Consider the following 14,787-nt stretch of genomic DNA (forward strand, 5'->3'; position numbering starts at 1 on the left):
TAATTTGCAAAGGTGTTAAAAACTGTTTTTGCTTTGTCATTATGATGTATGGAGTGTAGAATGTCGATAAAAGTAATTTAAAGCAGTTTAACATAAGGCAGTAACATAAAACGTGAAAAAATAGAGTATAAATACTTTTGCAAGGCACTGTAAAGTAATGTTTGTCATTAGTTCCTCTGTGCTCTTTAGGCACACCACAACATTCAGTTCCAGTCAAACACATACACAGTGAGATATCAGGTGTCTAAAACATCTTGTACATATAAAAGCGTTCATTCCTCTTTTATTAGTGTTCAAGATAAGTCAAACCGACTATATATGTCAAAACAACTGGATATTGCAGATCATGAAAACAGGTAAGGAGTATAATAATATGAATGTGAGATAATTGTATTTAAAATAGATGTTTTTGCTTCATGATATATTTTAAGGACATTTGAGGATGGTTGTCAACATGTAACTGCACTTTCCTTATACATATTTAAAGCAAAATTAAACAGATACCACATTTATCCATTTACTATTATCAATGCGTGCCATTTTTATGATTCCCATCTGCAAAATGGACTACAATGTCCTAAAACAGCATGCACTTGCTAAAAAATAATACAGATATATAACAAAAGCAAGTAAGTATTGTGACAGGATGTTTGGAAAATGTGGTTACTGCAATGTTCTGGTTTCTTGTCACTTCTTTTTTTTTTTGTCAATCACCTGTAGTTAATATACTGCTCACTGATTTTCTCCAGAATGTGATGGAAAGACAAACATTCTTCTAAATGTCCCTGGACATTCTTCAGATTTAGTTAACAGTAAATTCAGCTCTTATTGATTTTGCTGCTACACTATGATGTTGTCAGACAGTTTTAGCTAAAGCATTGAATTCAGACACCAGTTCTCTTACTGAAGTGATGAATTAGATTAGCAGTTGTGGTAACCATTGATTAACTGTCTAGCTAGAGTTGCTCGCTTGGAGAACCCAAAATCGTTCCTGTTGATAGAACACGGTTGTAAAGGCAGACTGTTGGTACTGAATTCCAGTGACATGTTCACTAGATAAACCCAGGTCCATCTCTGGAAGTGGCCAGAGAGGAAGCCACTGAACAATCTCTAAAAAGTGTGGATGAGGTGAACTGTGTCGATGAGAACACCACCGCTCGCTAATGCTAATTTAGCCACCACTGCTGACCATGCTGGCTGAACTAACATCCAAGCCGAGTTTTTGCAGGTCCAAGCCCATGCTGGCCAGCACCTGGAGCAGAGTCATCTCCTGTTGTGTGGCCTGGTCAATCAGGGCTGGACAGGTTGGATTGCACTGTGGCCATTGGCAGTTATCGACGAGATGAAAGGGACAGCCCTTCAGAGCAGTTTTGCTGTTCTTATTAGCCTCCTGAAGACTTCTGTCCCAGCATTGCAGAGCACGAGAGAGTGACGTCCCCTTGATCTGGAAATCCATCCAATTACTGAAGGAGAGAAAAATTAGGCGTTAGCCCTGTACTGAATGCATGTTCTTGGTCTTATTATGAATTATTTTTTTTTATTTTGAAAGTTGAGGTCAAAATGTAAAAATGTTTACAGAATCTGCAAAATGTTAATTATTTTACCAAAATAAGAGGGATCATACAAAATGCATGTTATTTATTTAGTACTGACCTGAAAAAGATATTTCACGTAAAAGATGTTTACATATAGTCCGATTAAACTGCCCGCTGTTCTTCTCACAAATTCTTTTTTTTTTTTTTAACCCTTTCCAACAATTTCTGTATGAATTTGAGATCCATCTTTTCACACTGAGGACAACTGAGGGACTCATATGCAACTATTACAGAAGGTTCAAACGCTCACTGATGCTCCAAAAGGAGACACAATGCATTAAGAGCTGGGGGCTGAAAACTTTTGGAATTTGCAGATCAGGTTAAATTTAAATTATTTGTCTTCTGGGAAATATGTAAGTATCTACCGTAAAGTTTACGCTGCTGACCCATAATATATCATTTTTCCTTCTGGAGCATCAGTGAGCTTTTGAACCTTCTGTAATAGTTGCATATGAGTCCCTCAGTTGTCCTCAGTGTGAAGAGATCTCAACATCATACAGTCGTTTTTTGGAAAGGTTCAAATACACAAAAATGCTACAAAAAACAAAGAATTTGTAACTATATCACTAAAAAACTCCAGCTGTGAATCATTCATGTAACAACACAGTATTAAAAATCAAACGTATGTAAACTTTTGAACATTTTTTTATAAATTCTTATTCCGGTCAGTACTAAATAAAAATAACATGCATTTTGTATTAATGCATGTTATTTGTATTATTTTGGTAAAATAATTAACATTTAGCAGATTCTGCAAGGTGCATGAAAACGTTTGACCTCAACTGTATATGTAACGTCTATACTATTTACTATTTAAATTACTACTATAAATATATTTAAATAGAAAACAGTTATTGCAAATTGTAAGAATATTTGACTATATATATAATATTTGTTGCTGTTTTACTGTGTTTTTGCATATAAATGTATGCAGCCTTAACTTAAAAAAAAAATCTTAATTATTCCAAACTTTTGACTAAGTGCATTTAATGTTCTTGAAACGTCTGGAATCACAAAATGAATTTATTTAATTTACCTATATCAACACTTCCAGTTACTGTTAATATGTGACCCTGGACCACAAAACCAGTCTTAAGTCGCTGGGGTATGTTTGTAGCAATAGCCAAAAATACATTGTATGGGTCAAAATTATTGATTTTTCTTTTATGCCAAAAATCATTAGGAAATTAAGTAAAGATCATGTTCCATGAAGATTTTTTATAAAATTCCTACTGTAAACATATCAAAATGTAATTTTTGATTAGTAATATGCATTGTTAAGAACTTAATTTGGACAACTTTAAAGGTGATTTTCTCAGTATTTTGATTTTTTTGCACCCTCAGATTCCAGATTTTCAAATAGATGTATCTCGTCCAAATATTGTCCTATCCTAACAAACCATACATCAATAGAAAGCTTATTTATTGAGCTTTCATATGATGTATACATCTCAGTTTTGTAAAATTGAACCTTATGACTGGTTTTGTGGTCCAGGGTCACATATATCCTATATAACAATAAACAAAAACTTAATTATAATAAATTATTAACAGAAACTGGGAATATTGTTAAAGGTAAGATAGGAAGGTATCTATACAATTTTAAGTCATTCTGCGACCCCTCTGAAAGTTTGCTGAGCAAATGTCTCTACCAAGTGCATTTTAAGTTGCTTTAGACACAAGTGTTAACTAAATCTCAATGTAATGTCCCTTTAGCAGTAGCTTAATCAGCCTCTATATAAACAGCTGTAGCTCTGCTGTACGTTTGACCTCATCATGTGTTTCGCCATGGTTCACCTCGCAAATCATCTGTCCCACTGCTCTCTCAGCTGAGCTCATAGAGCGGCCATTAATTAAGTGTGAAACCATAAGGTGGCATTTTGCTGACACCTAGAATGCATCATGATGGACGAGTGTTCAAATGCAGGCACATGAGCTCACCCATGAGGAGTGTGTCTCAGGGTGTCTGTGTGTCCTTACCTTTTGGTAATTAAAGTGTGGGAAAGACAGGAAGGGGCAAACACGGCCCTGAAAAAAAAATACATCAGGACATTTTTAATACACTGGAGACATATTCAGCTAGTTATATACTAAGTAGCCTATATTATGGTAGTAATACACTCACGTAACATCTTTGAGAGAGTTTTTAAACTCTTTTCCCAGGTTCTGCATATAGGTCCACTGCTGCTCTGAGAGCGACTGGCCTCCCATGTAAATGTTCTCCACTCGTAACTGTTCCTCATCAAACAACCACTGCACCACAAACAGTGGAGCTAAAAAGTGACACATTGTTATTTTAAAGGAAGTAAGTCTTACTAACATTAGCCACTTCTGTGAAAATGTTTTCATTCATATCGAAGAGAAAGCACACCCTCACCAGTTATGTAGGAGTACAGTTTGTGTCCGAAAAAGCATTGCCATTCCTCGCCTCTTTTATACTGCTGCTTGCACTTTTCTGGAACAACACCACTCCACATTCTAAAAGAGACATAATATGACCAAAAAAATATATAAAAGATAATCATTAAGCAGCGTTTGGGGTATCATTTATGTCTATTGAAAAAAATGTGTAGGATGAGTTATGCACTTAAATCAAATGCCTAATCCTATGAGCAATAGTAACACTGAAGCTTGCTTTCAAACACATAATGTTTTTTTTTATCCCTTGTGAAAAAGAAGTGAGCTTTATTTTTTTTAAAACTGTACTTGCATATAAAATACTATTATTGAAATAAAGGGCCAATTAAGTATTTTAAAGAGAGTACATTTTCATGACTTAAGTACTCTTCTAAAAAAGTGCACTTTATTAATGTACAATTAGAAATGTTACTTTAAGGTACATTTGACTTTTGTCATGTTTTAAAGAAGTACACTTATTTTTAATTAATAAAAAAACTTTTTGATTTACTAAATATATTAAAGCACATGTAAAGTACTGGATTAGATATTAATATAATATATTCTATTAATATATTTTAAATGTATCAAATTGCAACTTAATCATTTCAAAGTGTAATTACAAATATATTTAAATACAAGTTTCATAGAAGTGACATTAACATATACATTTGGCCGAAATAACCATATTTTAGCTAGTTGAAAAAATTATGAAATATAAAGATGTACTAAAGTCCTATTCAAGTGGGTCAAAAAGTGCACTCCTAATTTCATAGATAGTATACAATAGATTTGCTGCTCAAAAAAACATTTAACATTTATTTTTTTAAATATTGATAATAATAATAACAAAAAATAAACGTTTCTTGCACAGAAAATCAGCATATTAAAATGATTTCTGAAGGTTATTTAATGTGACACTGAAGACTAGAGTAATGATGCTGAAAATTCAGCTTTAATCACAGGAATAAATTACATTTTAAAATATATTCAAATAGAAAGCAGTTATTTTAAATAATAAAAATATTACAAATTTTTACTGTTTTTGCTATATTTTGAATCAGGCTTGGTGAGCAGAAGAGACTGTAAACATTAAAAACATTAAAAATCTCAAGGTCATTGCACACTGGGTTTGAAGTTTTTGCACGTTAAAAATTAAATACGACCTCATGTTGTGTCAATCACATTTAGAAACTTTCGTCTGTCAAAAAAAGTTTGGATCAGGATTGATTTTTCTGCATTTTTGCATCCATAGCAAGCATTTTGATGGGAAAGGACGACAAATCCAAAAAATACGAAAAACGCATACGAAAAATTTGGACTTAGTGTGCAATGACCTTTACTGTTCAAAAACTTTTGACTGGTAGTGTACATCTTTTCACAAGGCGTATTGTAGTTATTGTTATGTAATTTAAAATGAATTTGTGTAACATTAAAACTGTAAATTAAAGTGTTACCAAAACAGCACATCCACAATTCTGGTAAACTGAGATTAGCATGCACACTTTACCGAAGTCCTTTTTTAATGGCATCCACAGGGGTGCAGGAAGCACTGTCTGGACAATCTGGAGCTTTTTGCTGTTTACTTTCCAGAAACCAGCCTGAGTCGACAAGGCCGCGCACCTGAGCGTCTGCACCCAGCTGCTCCAGAAGACTGGACACCTTATCAATGTTCAGCAGCACACCTGTTCCCCCGGCACTGCAGGACAGAATAAGAACCTCAGTCTTGTTTCAATTCCAAAATATTACCAAAAATCTAGTTTGTCAAACTACAAATATCAAATGGCTTCAACAAATACTTTGGGATAACCAAGAAAGCATGTTGCTAACATTGGAAAAATCCTCAGAACTAGTTCTGCAGGACAGATATTATTTCATTGTCTATAGCATTACAGGCTGCAGTAAACATTTTTATGGTAGACAACAGGATGTGCTGAAAATAGTGCTTCAGTCAGCGTTGTGGTAAAACTCAAGGGGTGGTCCGTGGACGGGAATAGGATTTCATGGTAGTCCAGATGGCTCTGTTTCAATTGTTCATAGCATCTTGTTATTAGATCTCAATATGCAGGAACAGGTGTAAGGGGGGTCTAGTGTTGTCTTGTTTAAGAGTGAATTCAAATCCAATTATAGGATTTATAATAGCTGTGGTTCTTGGATTGTGAAAACAAATAGCAGAACAGCCACCAAAACACCCCTCCAAACATTGTACATAGGGGCAATACCATTAAGTAATCTCTTTTTTACTATTAAATGCATCACATTGTGTGTCCGAACATGTTAAAATTGAATACAAACCAATCTATTGTTTTTTTCAAACTAAAACAATTTGTAAACATAGCCATAGATTTTACCTTGTTCCTGCCAACATCACAACTTTGGCTTGTTTCAGTCCTTTCGGGGAAAGATCTTTGATCACCTCCCGAATGATTTGAGATCCCATGAAAGCATATTCTGTGGTGGAATAAATAAAATAAAGAGTCCTAATTTTGGTAACAAAAATGTTAATAGTCTGACGAAAGTGATCAAATGTACCTGTTTCTTTTCCTTGTTTGGACTTGGATGCTGCTTTGTTACCACTCCACACATCACTTGAACAATAGGGAACAAACCTAGTCACATCAGATAAGATACATTAGTCAGTCAATCATCATTTTTTTCTGCAAAATGTTTAAAGTGCAACATTCTTTAAAAAGGAGACAATTAATATTTCATTGATTAGGAAAGGAAAGGACGTGACGTGTGGCCAAGTATGGTGACCCATATTTGGAATTCGTGGTCTTTTAACCCATTTAACCCATCCAAGTGCCATCCATCTCAAAACATATTGTTGCGGTGCCCAGGGAGCAGTTGAGGGTTTGGTGCCTTGCTCAAGGGTCTCACCTCAGTCATGGCATTGAGGGTGGAAGAGAGTGCTGTACACTCACTCCCCCTACCTAGAATCCATGCCAGACCTGAGAATCGAACCCGCAACTTTTAGGTTACGAGTTTGACTCTCTAACCATTAGGCCATGACTGCCCTTGAAGATTTTAGAGTTTAGAGTTTAAAGAGATTCTGATATAACTTTATTGTGCTGTAGGCCTACTATAAGATCGAGGGACGATGAGAAAGAGAGATGAGGGATGCGTTCCATTCAGAAATGATCACCCTGTTCTAATTCACACTAGCTGACACTCAAGTTTGTCAGTGACTTGGCAAAAAACAAACAAAAACACGTCTTGAATGTCTATATGCATATAAGCATTGCATGATCAGAATGCCTCTATAATTCAAATAATGAATGAAAATAGCCTATCCTTGTGTGCTTTTATCATCTTTATATGGTATAGTTAAGTAATATCACACAAGAATGAGTGTGTGAGATTGTCAATGTTAAACTTATTTTATCATATCATATTTATTTATCCATGACAAGCATTAACCAGCACAAAAACACACTTCGCAAAATATTAATTATCGCTATAGATAATCCCGCAAAAATATTATATCATTTTTGTCAATATTGCACACCCCTAAATGAGGGGCATCATTTAGGTCATTTGGCACACAGATTGCGTGCATGCAAGTGTGTGTGTGCATTGGTTTAACCTACATTGGGTAGACTAAATGTCCCCACAAAAAAAAAAGGTAAAAATGTTGACATTTTAGCCACCACAAGGAAAACATCTCATAAACCATAGTACATTTATTAAAGCTATTTTTTTGTTAAATAAAAATGTTTAAAAATTAAACAAATTTTGTGATCTTTGTAATCACAGGACACACCATCCCCCCAGATTTTTTTTTACAATTCGACCACTGCTTATAAATCTTATATAATATCACTTTTAGATACTTACACAATATTTGCATTATACCAGTGAGGATTTTCATCCACTTGTGTTGATAGTAATCCACTCCCTGCAAAAAATCATCAAGTATCAATGGAGTGGCTTGCTAGAAGAAAGCAAGATGTGTTGTTGTGAGTCTGGTTAATATCAGCTTACCTTTCCGTGTCTGTGGCCAGTCAGTTGAGCTCATAAGGCGGGGGATAGTTTTGTATCTGGAATCGCAGGTCTCTTTGTTGTAGCAGCACCAGCCACCTAAAAGAGAATAATTGGAATCAACCTCACATTATCCATCCATTGTGCAGATTTCAAAAGCTTAGACAGCTTACACTGTATTGACACATTCTGTATTAACCTTGTTTTTCCAACCCCCCTTGTATTGTCAGCCTGTTATATTGACAGCCATTATAGCTTAGTATTATTACTATACTAGTCTTTCCCCCTCTATTTAAAGTTACTTCCTCTTGGCAAGGCTTTCCAAGTAAAGCGATATTACAAGATTTATGTGCTTATTCTCCCTCTTGCATTGTTTAATTTTGCCATGTCTAATTCAACATCACATTGACCAGCGACACTATATATCTTTTTGACATGCTGTTGAACCAACACGATGTGACATGCTCCAAAAAAGCACAAAAAATGACATGTTTAAGAAGATGACCAGCCATCAAAATAAAGCTGAGCACTGCATTTAAGCCTGCTGACCTCTCTCGACAAAATTAACTTCGTTTTAAATACTCACCTTCCAAAAATATCAGCCACCTCTTACTTCCTTTGAACTCCTTTAGGTAAAACCTGGGGGCCACAAATAAATATAGATACATAGAACATAGCCATATGAGGATGTTTACAAAACCGATATTTAACATTGCAACACTGCTACAATTTAGTACATTTATGCATTTGGCAGATGCTCTTATCCAAATGTTTAAATATTACCAGTTAATGTATCCTCTGGAAAACAAACCCATGACCTTGGTGCTCTACAAATTGCCAAGTTTATGCACCTTTTGGTAGAAGTGAGGATGTCAGCGCTGTGTCTTACCCAGCGGCAGTGCCGTCGTTGCATGTCACTAATGTGTTCTTAAGAAAGTGCAGCTTCATTTCATCAACAGGCTTGTTGACAGATGCGCTTTGTTGGCCAGTGCCACGACTTCCAGAGTTAGTTTCTTTACTGGAATCTCCAGCACCTGCTAGCGCAGGGTTCGGGTCATCTTCAGGGCCATGCTGGGTTGTGTCTATAGCCTGACTGTTAGCCTTCTTTGCAGGTTTTCCACCAGACTTGGCATTGCGATTGTTGTTCTGACAAGAAATAACTCCCAGCAGAAGCAGGAACATAACATGACACAGAATATTCATATCAAATCTGACAGGACCTCCCTAAAAAAGGCCAAACGGAACAGACTGCAGTGAAACTCAAAAACATTTTTATTATCAAGGCTCATGTTTTCAATGACTTAATCTGTCACTGCCAATACAATTAGAATGAAGTGATCAACACTCACCTCTTAAAGCACCTAATGCAGGTCCCCTTTGGCGTCTTGGAGAGCAAAAAATCCTCAGGTGCTGAGGGAAAGGTGGTTTTTGGAATTGATGCTACGCCGGCGTCCTGAACAGATCTTGGTCTTTGGTTGTGGTCCGTGCTAGATTTTATAGTGCCACAATATGGATTGCATTTCTCAACATCCCCTTTGAGCTGGTGCCAGCTCTGGGCTGCAACCAATGACACACCAAACCTGGACGTCTAATGGCGAGGAGAAAAGATAACATGCGCTCTCCCAACCATATTTCAAAGCCATCCCCTCCCCACCTAACTTAGTCTCATAACAAGCCCTCCCACCCTCCCCTAGACCCGGCTCGACTTTGATTTAAACACCTACATGGTTGAAATACCTGCATAACCCTGCAGCTACATGGCATGTGGCTCTAGGTCATTGGAGCAGACCTCTCCCTGCTCACTCTAATAGGGAGAAACTCTTCACTCACCTCAAATAATCCAGTGAAATAAGCCTATAAAGATAATCCTTCAGAAATTTTAATTCTTCTCAAAGTTGAAGAAATGTATATAAATTGTGCACTTTCAAAGTATCTGTGATTGATCGCGCAGGGTTGCCTTACATAAAGCAACAGATAGACTGATGCTGTCATTATCCACTCTGCTTATCAATCATGGTGAAATGTATATGTAAATGAATGATGTTATGGAGAGTTTGTTACATCTTTGACATAAGAGACATGTCTTTGAGTCTAACCTTTAAGCGTTATGCTTTCATCTAAGTACAAGCTCGAAAAGGGCCTCTTTATTAGATTGTTCTACAAATATTGTTGCAATCAAGTGGCAATATGACAGATGAAGTTGTATTCAGAAATTGCTGAATAAAACTGAAAAAAAGAATGGTTCTCAACAGGAATAAATAAAGTTAAAAATAGGGTGAATAGTGGTAAAGTGGGACAGTTAAGCTTAATAATTTATATCTTTGCATGGATATGTTTTTATTACTAAAAATCAACAATGAGTTCATCATTAGCAAATATGTGATAAAAAAAAATCTGTGGCTATGACATCACTTCCGGGGTGTGGCACATCATATTTAACAACCTTGCAGTGAACTGTGATGGTAAGTAAAATACATGAATTCATTTAGTAACTATTTTATAAATTACAATATAAATGATAGAATTGCAGAAAAATCTGACAGTATGGAACAGAATAACGTTTTGCATCAAGAATATTGCTACAATAATTAGGCATAAATCTGTAATAATTTAGTTGCAAATCCATATCAAGAACAGGGAGATAGAAGGCCGATCTGGGAAAGCTTTGGGCTAACGTAGTCTGACGAAGTCTGGCCATCTTTAAGGGCTCTTCCATGTCAATCAGCCATTAATGAGCTTTAAGTAAAAGGTTAGCGGTGAGGCGCACTGAGATATTCCACGTACAGATTCTCCAAAAAAAATCAGTAATAAAAAGGCCTTACATGCTATTTGAACAGATTTATACACTCTCAAAAAGGATGTGTTAATTTTTAACACATTGTTTGTGTTATGTCTATTTTAGCACATTTTATGTTACTTTGTGTTAAATGTGTGTTAAAAACGAAAAAGAAAAAAGAAAATATCCAACACAGTGTGTCCAACACAATATGTGTTAAATATCAGCCAATCACATTGCTGCTTGCCTCACTTCATGAGCCATTATTCTACTGAGAGAAGCAAATTTCCTTGTGTTTTCATCGTCAGAACATAACTTTGATGTGTGAAGGTAAGAAATGTTTGTATTTGCCATTATACGTTTGTCTTTTGTGATCGTTCGGAGACGGTCGAGGGGCATTTGGCACATATACGTGGTAAAACTGGCGATGCGAGCTGCGCCTGCGCCTGCGGCACATCACGACGGTGGGAGCTTATTTTCACAAGCTTTATAGTGTCTTTTGTTAAATTAATTGTGAACAGAATCGCTTTTAATTCATCACTGACACGTTGTAGTGCTAATGAGAAAATGCATTTGTTCGTCGCGCCTTTCTCTTTGAAAATGAACAGCTTTGTGGTGACATGTATTGTGCAAATTGCCATAAGACGCTAACATAATCTCTGATGTTTAAGCTTTTCTTGCCTTTTTAGCTATCGCTATTTCACAATATTCGCTATGTGTAGCCTATAAATAACAAAAGTGTCTTTATTTTACTCTTGCAGCTTTGACTGGAAGACACTCCTGAAGCGCTTGTGGCAGTTACTGACATGACAGAGACAAACGAGAGACATCTCACGACCCTCACCACCACTTGTATGCTGATAAAAATATGTAAATAAAACGATTAATACTTAAGAGGTTGTCAAATACCACATTTTTTTTATTTAAAGTACAAATTTTATTAACCATTAACAACTTTTCACTCAAGGAACAATTAAAATGTTGAAATGACTGTATTGTGATTGTTTACCTCTCTTTTTTTTTAACCTTTTTGAGTTTTTATGTAATTGTTAGTAGCAGGTTTAATAAATTGTGTTTAAACTGTGCATTAGTTTGCAGTGTCTTTATTGCATACAAAAATTTGTTAAAAAATAACATACTTGACACATTGTGTATTTATAACACAATAGTGTGTAGAAAAAAACGTACTCGGTTACTAACGTAACCTCGGTTCTCTCAGAGAGGGAACGAGTACTGCGTAAGCGTAAGCTTACGCTTGGGGAAAATCCTTTCCGCGAGAGATATTGAAGCCAAAAAATTATCCTTAATTTTGTATTAATGTAAAACGCGTTGCCGCAGTGAGCAGACATAGGCGAGGCGTATTGCGTGCCTATTGGCTGCTCTGCAGCAACTGCAGCACCTATCGAGCGAGGCTTGGCGCGAAACCAGCTCCAATGAGGGCATTTCGCGCCTAATACGTCATCTCCCGCCGAAAGTGGCGTGATCCAAGCCTATAAATATCGCTCGAAGGCAGCTACACTCTGGTTTTTTCATCATAAAAGCGCCCAGAGCACGCGCTTGCACGGCAAGGTACGCAGTACTCGTTCCCTCTCTGAGAGAACCGAGGTTACGTTAGTAACCGAGTACGTTCTCTTACGAGAGGTCTCTCGTACTGCGTAAGCGTAAGCTTACGCTTGGGGACCCCATGTAAAACGCCGTGCATGCCAAGATCTGATACCATAGACCCGAGGGCGATAGCCCGGGGTTCATATAGTGTTTGAACGTGCTTGAACATATAAGGGGATTAGGACCCTAGAAACACTGGCTCCTGGTGTATCCGGGCAGGTAAACGACCTGGATAAACTTGGAACATGGGTCTAGATATCTGATAATATCTAGACCGATAGCAACTTGGCCTGTAGGGCGGGAACCTCCAAGTTGTAGAATCTTATGAATGTAGACGGAGAGGCCCAGCCTGCCACCGTACAAATGTCTTGCAAGTTAATCCCACTCGACCAAGCCCACGACGAGGCCACGCCCCTCGTGGAATGTGCTCTGACACCCAGCGGGCATTGTATGCCCTTGGACTCGTACGCCAGTGCAATAGCATCCACTATCCATCTGGATAAAGTCTGTTTTGACGCAGCCATTCCTTTAGAATGCCCGTAAAACGAGACAAACAGCTGTTCTGTCTGTCTAAAAGCAGACGTGTGAGACACATAGACTCTTAGCGCTCTCACTGGACATAAGAGTCTCGCGTCAGCCTCTTCATCCCCAACCGGCAGAGCAGACAGTGCGATGACCTGTGCTCGAAACGGTGTGTTAATAGACTTTGGCACATATCCATGCTTGGGTTTGAGTATAACTTTAGAGTCGTTAGGTCCAAACTCCATGCATGTCGCGCCCACGGAGAGCGCGTGCAAGTCTCCTACGCGCTTCACTGAAGCGAGCGCTAGGAGGAATATAGCCTTAAGAGACAGATATTTTAATTCAGCCGCCTGTAGTGGTTCGAATGGTCCGCCCTTCATAGTGTCCAGCACCACAGAAAGGTCCCAAGTTGGGACTGAAGGCGGTCTGGGTGGATTTAATCTCTTAGCTCCTCTAAGGAAGCGTATGATTAAATCGTTCCTCCCTATTGACTGACCTAGCGTTGTCCTCGAGAACGCTGCTATGGCCGCCACATAAACTTTGAGCATGGACGGGGACCTGCCCTTGTCCAGCAGCTCTTGTAGGAAGGAAAGTACATCTGTCACTCCACAGTCTGTGGGTGAAGATCCGCGGGCTGTGCACCAGTCCGCAAATATCGACCACTTCGAGGCATAGAGCCGTCTAGTAGATGGAGCCCTAGCCTGTGTGATCGTTGATATCACTCCTGTGGGGAGTTCATCATATATTCCCTGGTGACCCATACATGAAGGGACCACAGCTCGGGGTGAGGGTGCCAAATCGCGCCGCCCGCCTGCGAGAGGAGGTCTCTCCTCACAGGTATTGGCCACGGTGCGATGCTCGTCATCTGCATCAGCGCTGGGAACCAAGGCTGGTTCCCCCAAAACGGCGCTATTAGCAGTATTGCACACCCTTCCTCCTTCACCCTCTCTATCACCTGAGGTAGGAGAGAGACTGGGGGAAAAGCATAAAGAGGACGGCGGGGCCACGCATGGGCTAGCGCGTCCTTGGCTTTGGAAAAGAATTCTAGACAATGAGCGTTGTCCTGAGATGCAAATAGATCTATCTCCGCTCTGCCAAATGTTTTCCATAATAGCTGCACCGTCTGAGGGTGCAGCGACCATTCGCCCGCCGGAACATTGTTCCTGGACAGTCTGTCTGGTCCTACATTTAGGGTCCCCCGCACGTGCGCTGCCCTCAGCGAGCGCAGGTTGCGATGAGCCCATACCAGAAGGCGTTCTGCAAGTGCATGTAGTTTTCTGGACCTGAGACCGCCCTGGCGATTTATGTAAGCCACTACCGATATGTTGTCGGAGCGGACTAATACATGACTTCCCTTCAATAAGGGAAGAAAATATGTCAGCGCATTCTCCACTGCCATCATTTCGAGGCAGTTGATATGCAGCGATTTCTCGCGTTCTGACCACTGGCCGAACGACGGTCTGCCGTCTAGGAGCGCTCCCCATCCCGAGGTGGACGCGTCCGTGGACACTACTTTCACCTTCGAGGGTCTCTCTAGAGTGACACCTGTTTGGTACCAGCCGGCTGTTCTCCACGGCATCAGGGCTGTAACGCATCTCTGATTGATCGTGAGACGGAGTCGACCGGACGCCCACGCTCGGCGCGGCACTCACGCTCTCAGCCAGAACTGCAGTGGGCGCATGCAGAGAATCCCTAACTGTAGAACTGATGATGCTGAGGCCATAAGACCTAACACTCTTTGAAAGGTCTTGAGCGGGGCAGACGTGCTGCAGCAGAGCGCGCTCACTGCTCTCTGAATGTTCAGCGCGCGCTCTTGCGATAGCTTCGCTGTCATTGACTGCGAATCCAGTTCTATGCCCAGGAAGGAGATATTCTGGCTGGGGTTCAGCGAGCTTTTCTCCCAATTGACTT

At 39.0% G+C, this 14,787-nt stretch overlaps 1 protein-coding gene across 1 annotated transcript; it reads right to left on the reverse strand.

The window, feature by feature from the left end:
- Positions 1-1,171: 1,171 nt before the first annotated feature.
- Positions 1,172-9,176, reverse strand: notum2 (notum pectinacetylesterase 2). Its single transcript, XM_073852496.1, has 11 exons — positions 8,863-9,176; positions 8,560-8,612; positions 7,977-8,072; positions 7,830-7,890; positions 6,525-6,601; positions 6,344-6,443; positions 5,503-5,691; positions 3,973-4,073; positions 3,721-3,868; positions 3,576-3,623; positions 1,172-1,463 (listed from the first exon to the last, which is right to left on the reverse strand). The coding sequence occupies exons 1-11, from the start codon at positions 9,174-9,176 to the stop codon at positions 1,172-1,174; spliced, it is 1,479 nt and encodes a 492-aa protein (XP_073708597.1).
- Positions 9,177-14,787: the final 5,611 nt, after the last annotated feature.

Source organism: Garra rufa, chromosome 12, assembly GCF_049309525.1.
Source record: "Garra rufa chromosome 12, GarRuf1.0, whole genome shotgun sequence".
Lineage (NCBI taxonomy): Eukaryota > Metazoa > Chordata > Actinopteri > Cypriniformes > Cyprinidae > Garra > Garra rufa.

Coding starts and splice junctions, on each gene's coding strand:
- notum2 (XM_073852496.1), bottom strand. CDS start 9,176: ATGAATATTCTGTGTCATGTTATGTTCCTGCTTCTGCTGGGAGTTATT. Junction 7,891..7,976: donor CTGGCCACAGACACGGAAAG/GTAAGCTGATAT, acceptor GATTTTTTGCAG/GGAGTGGATTACTATCAACA. Junction 1,464..3,575: donor CACACTTTAATTACCAAAAG/GTAAGGACACAC, acceptor TCTCTCCTTCAG/TAATTGGATGGATTTCCAGA.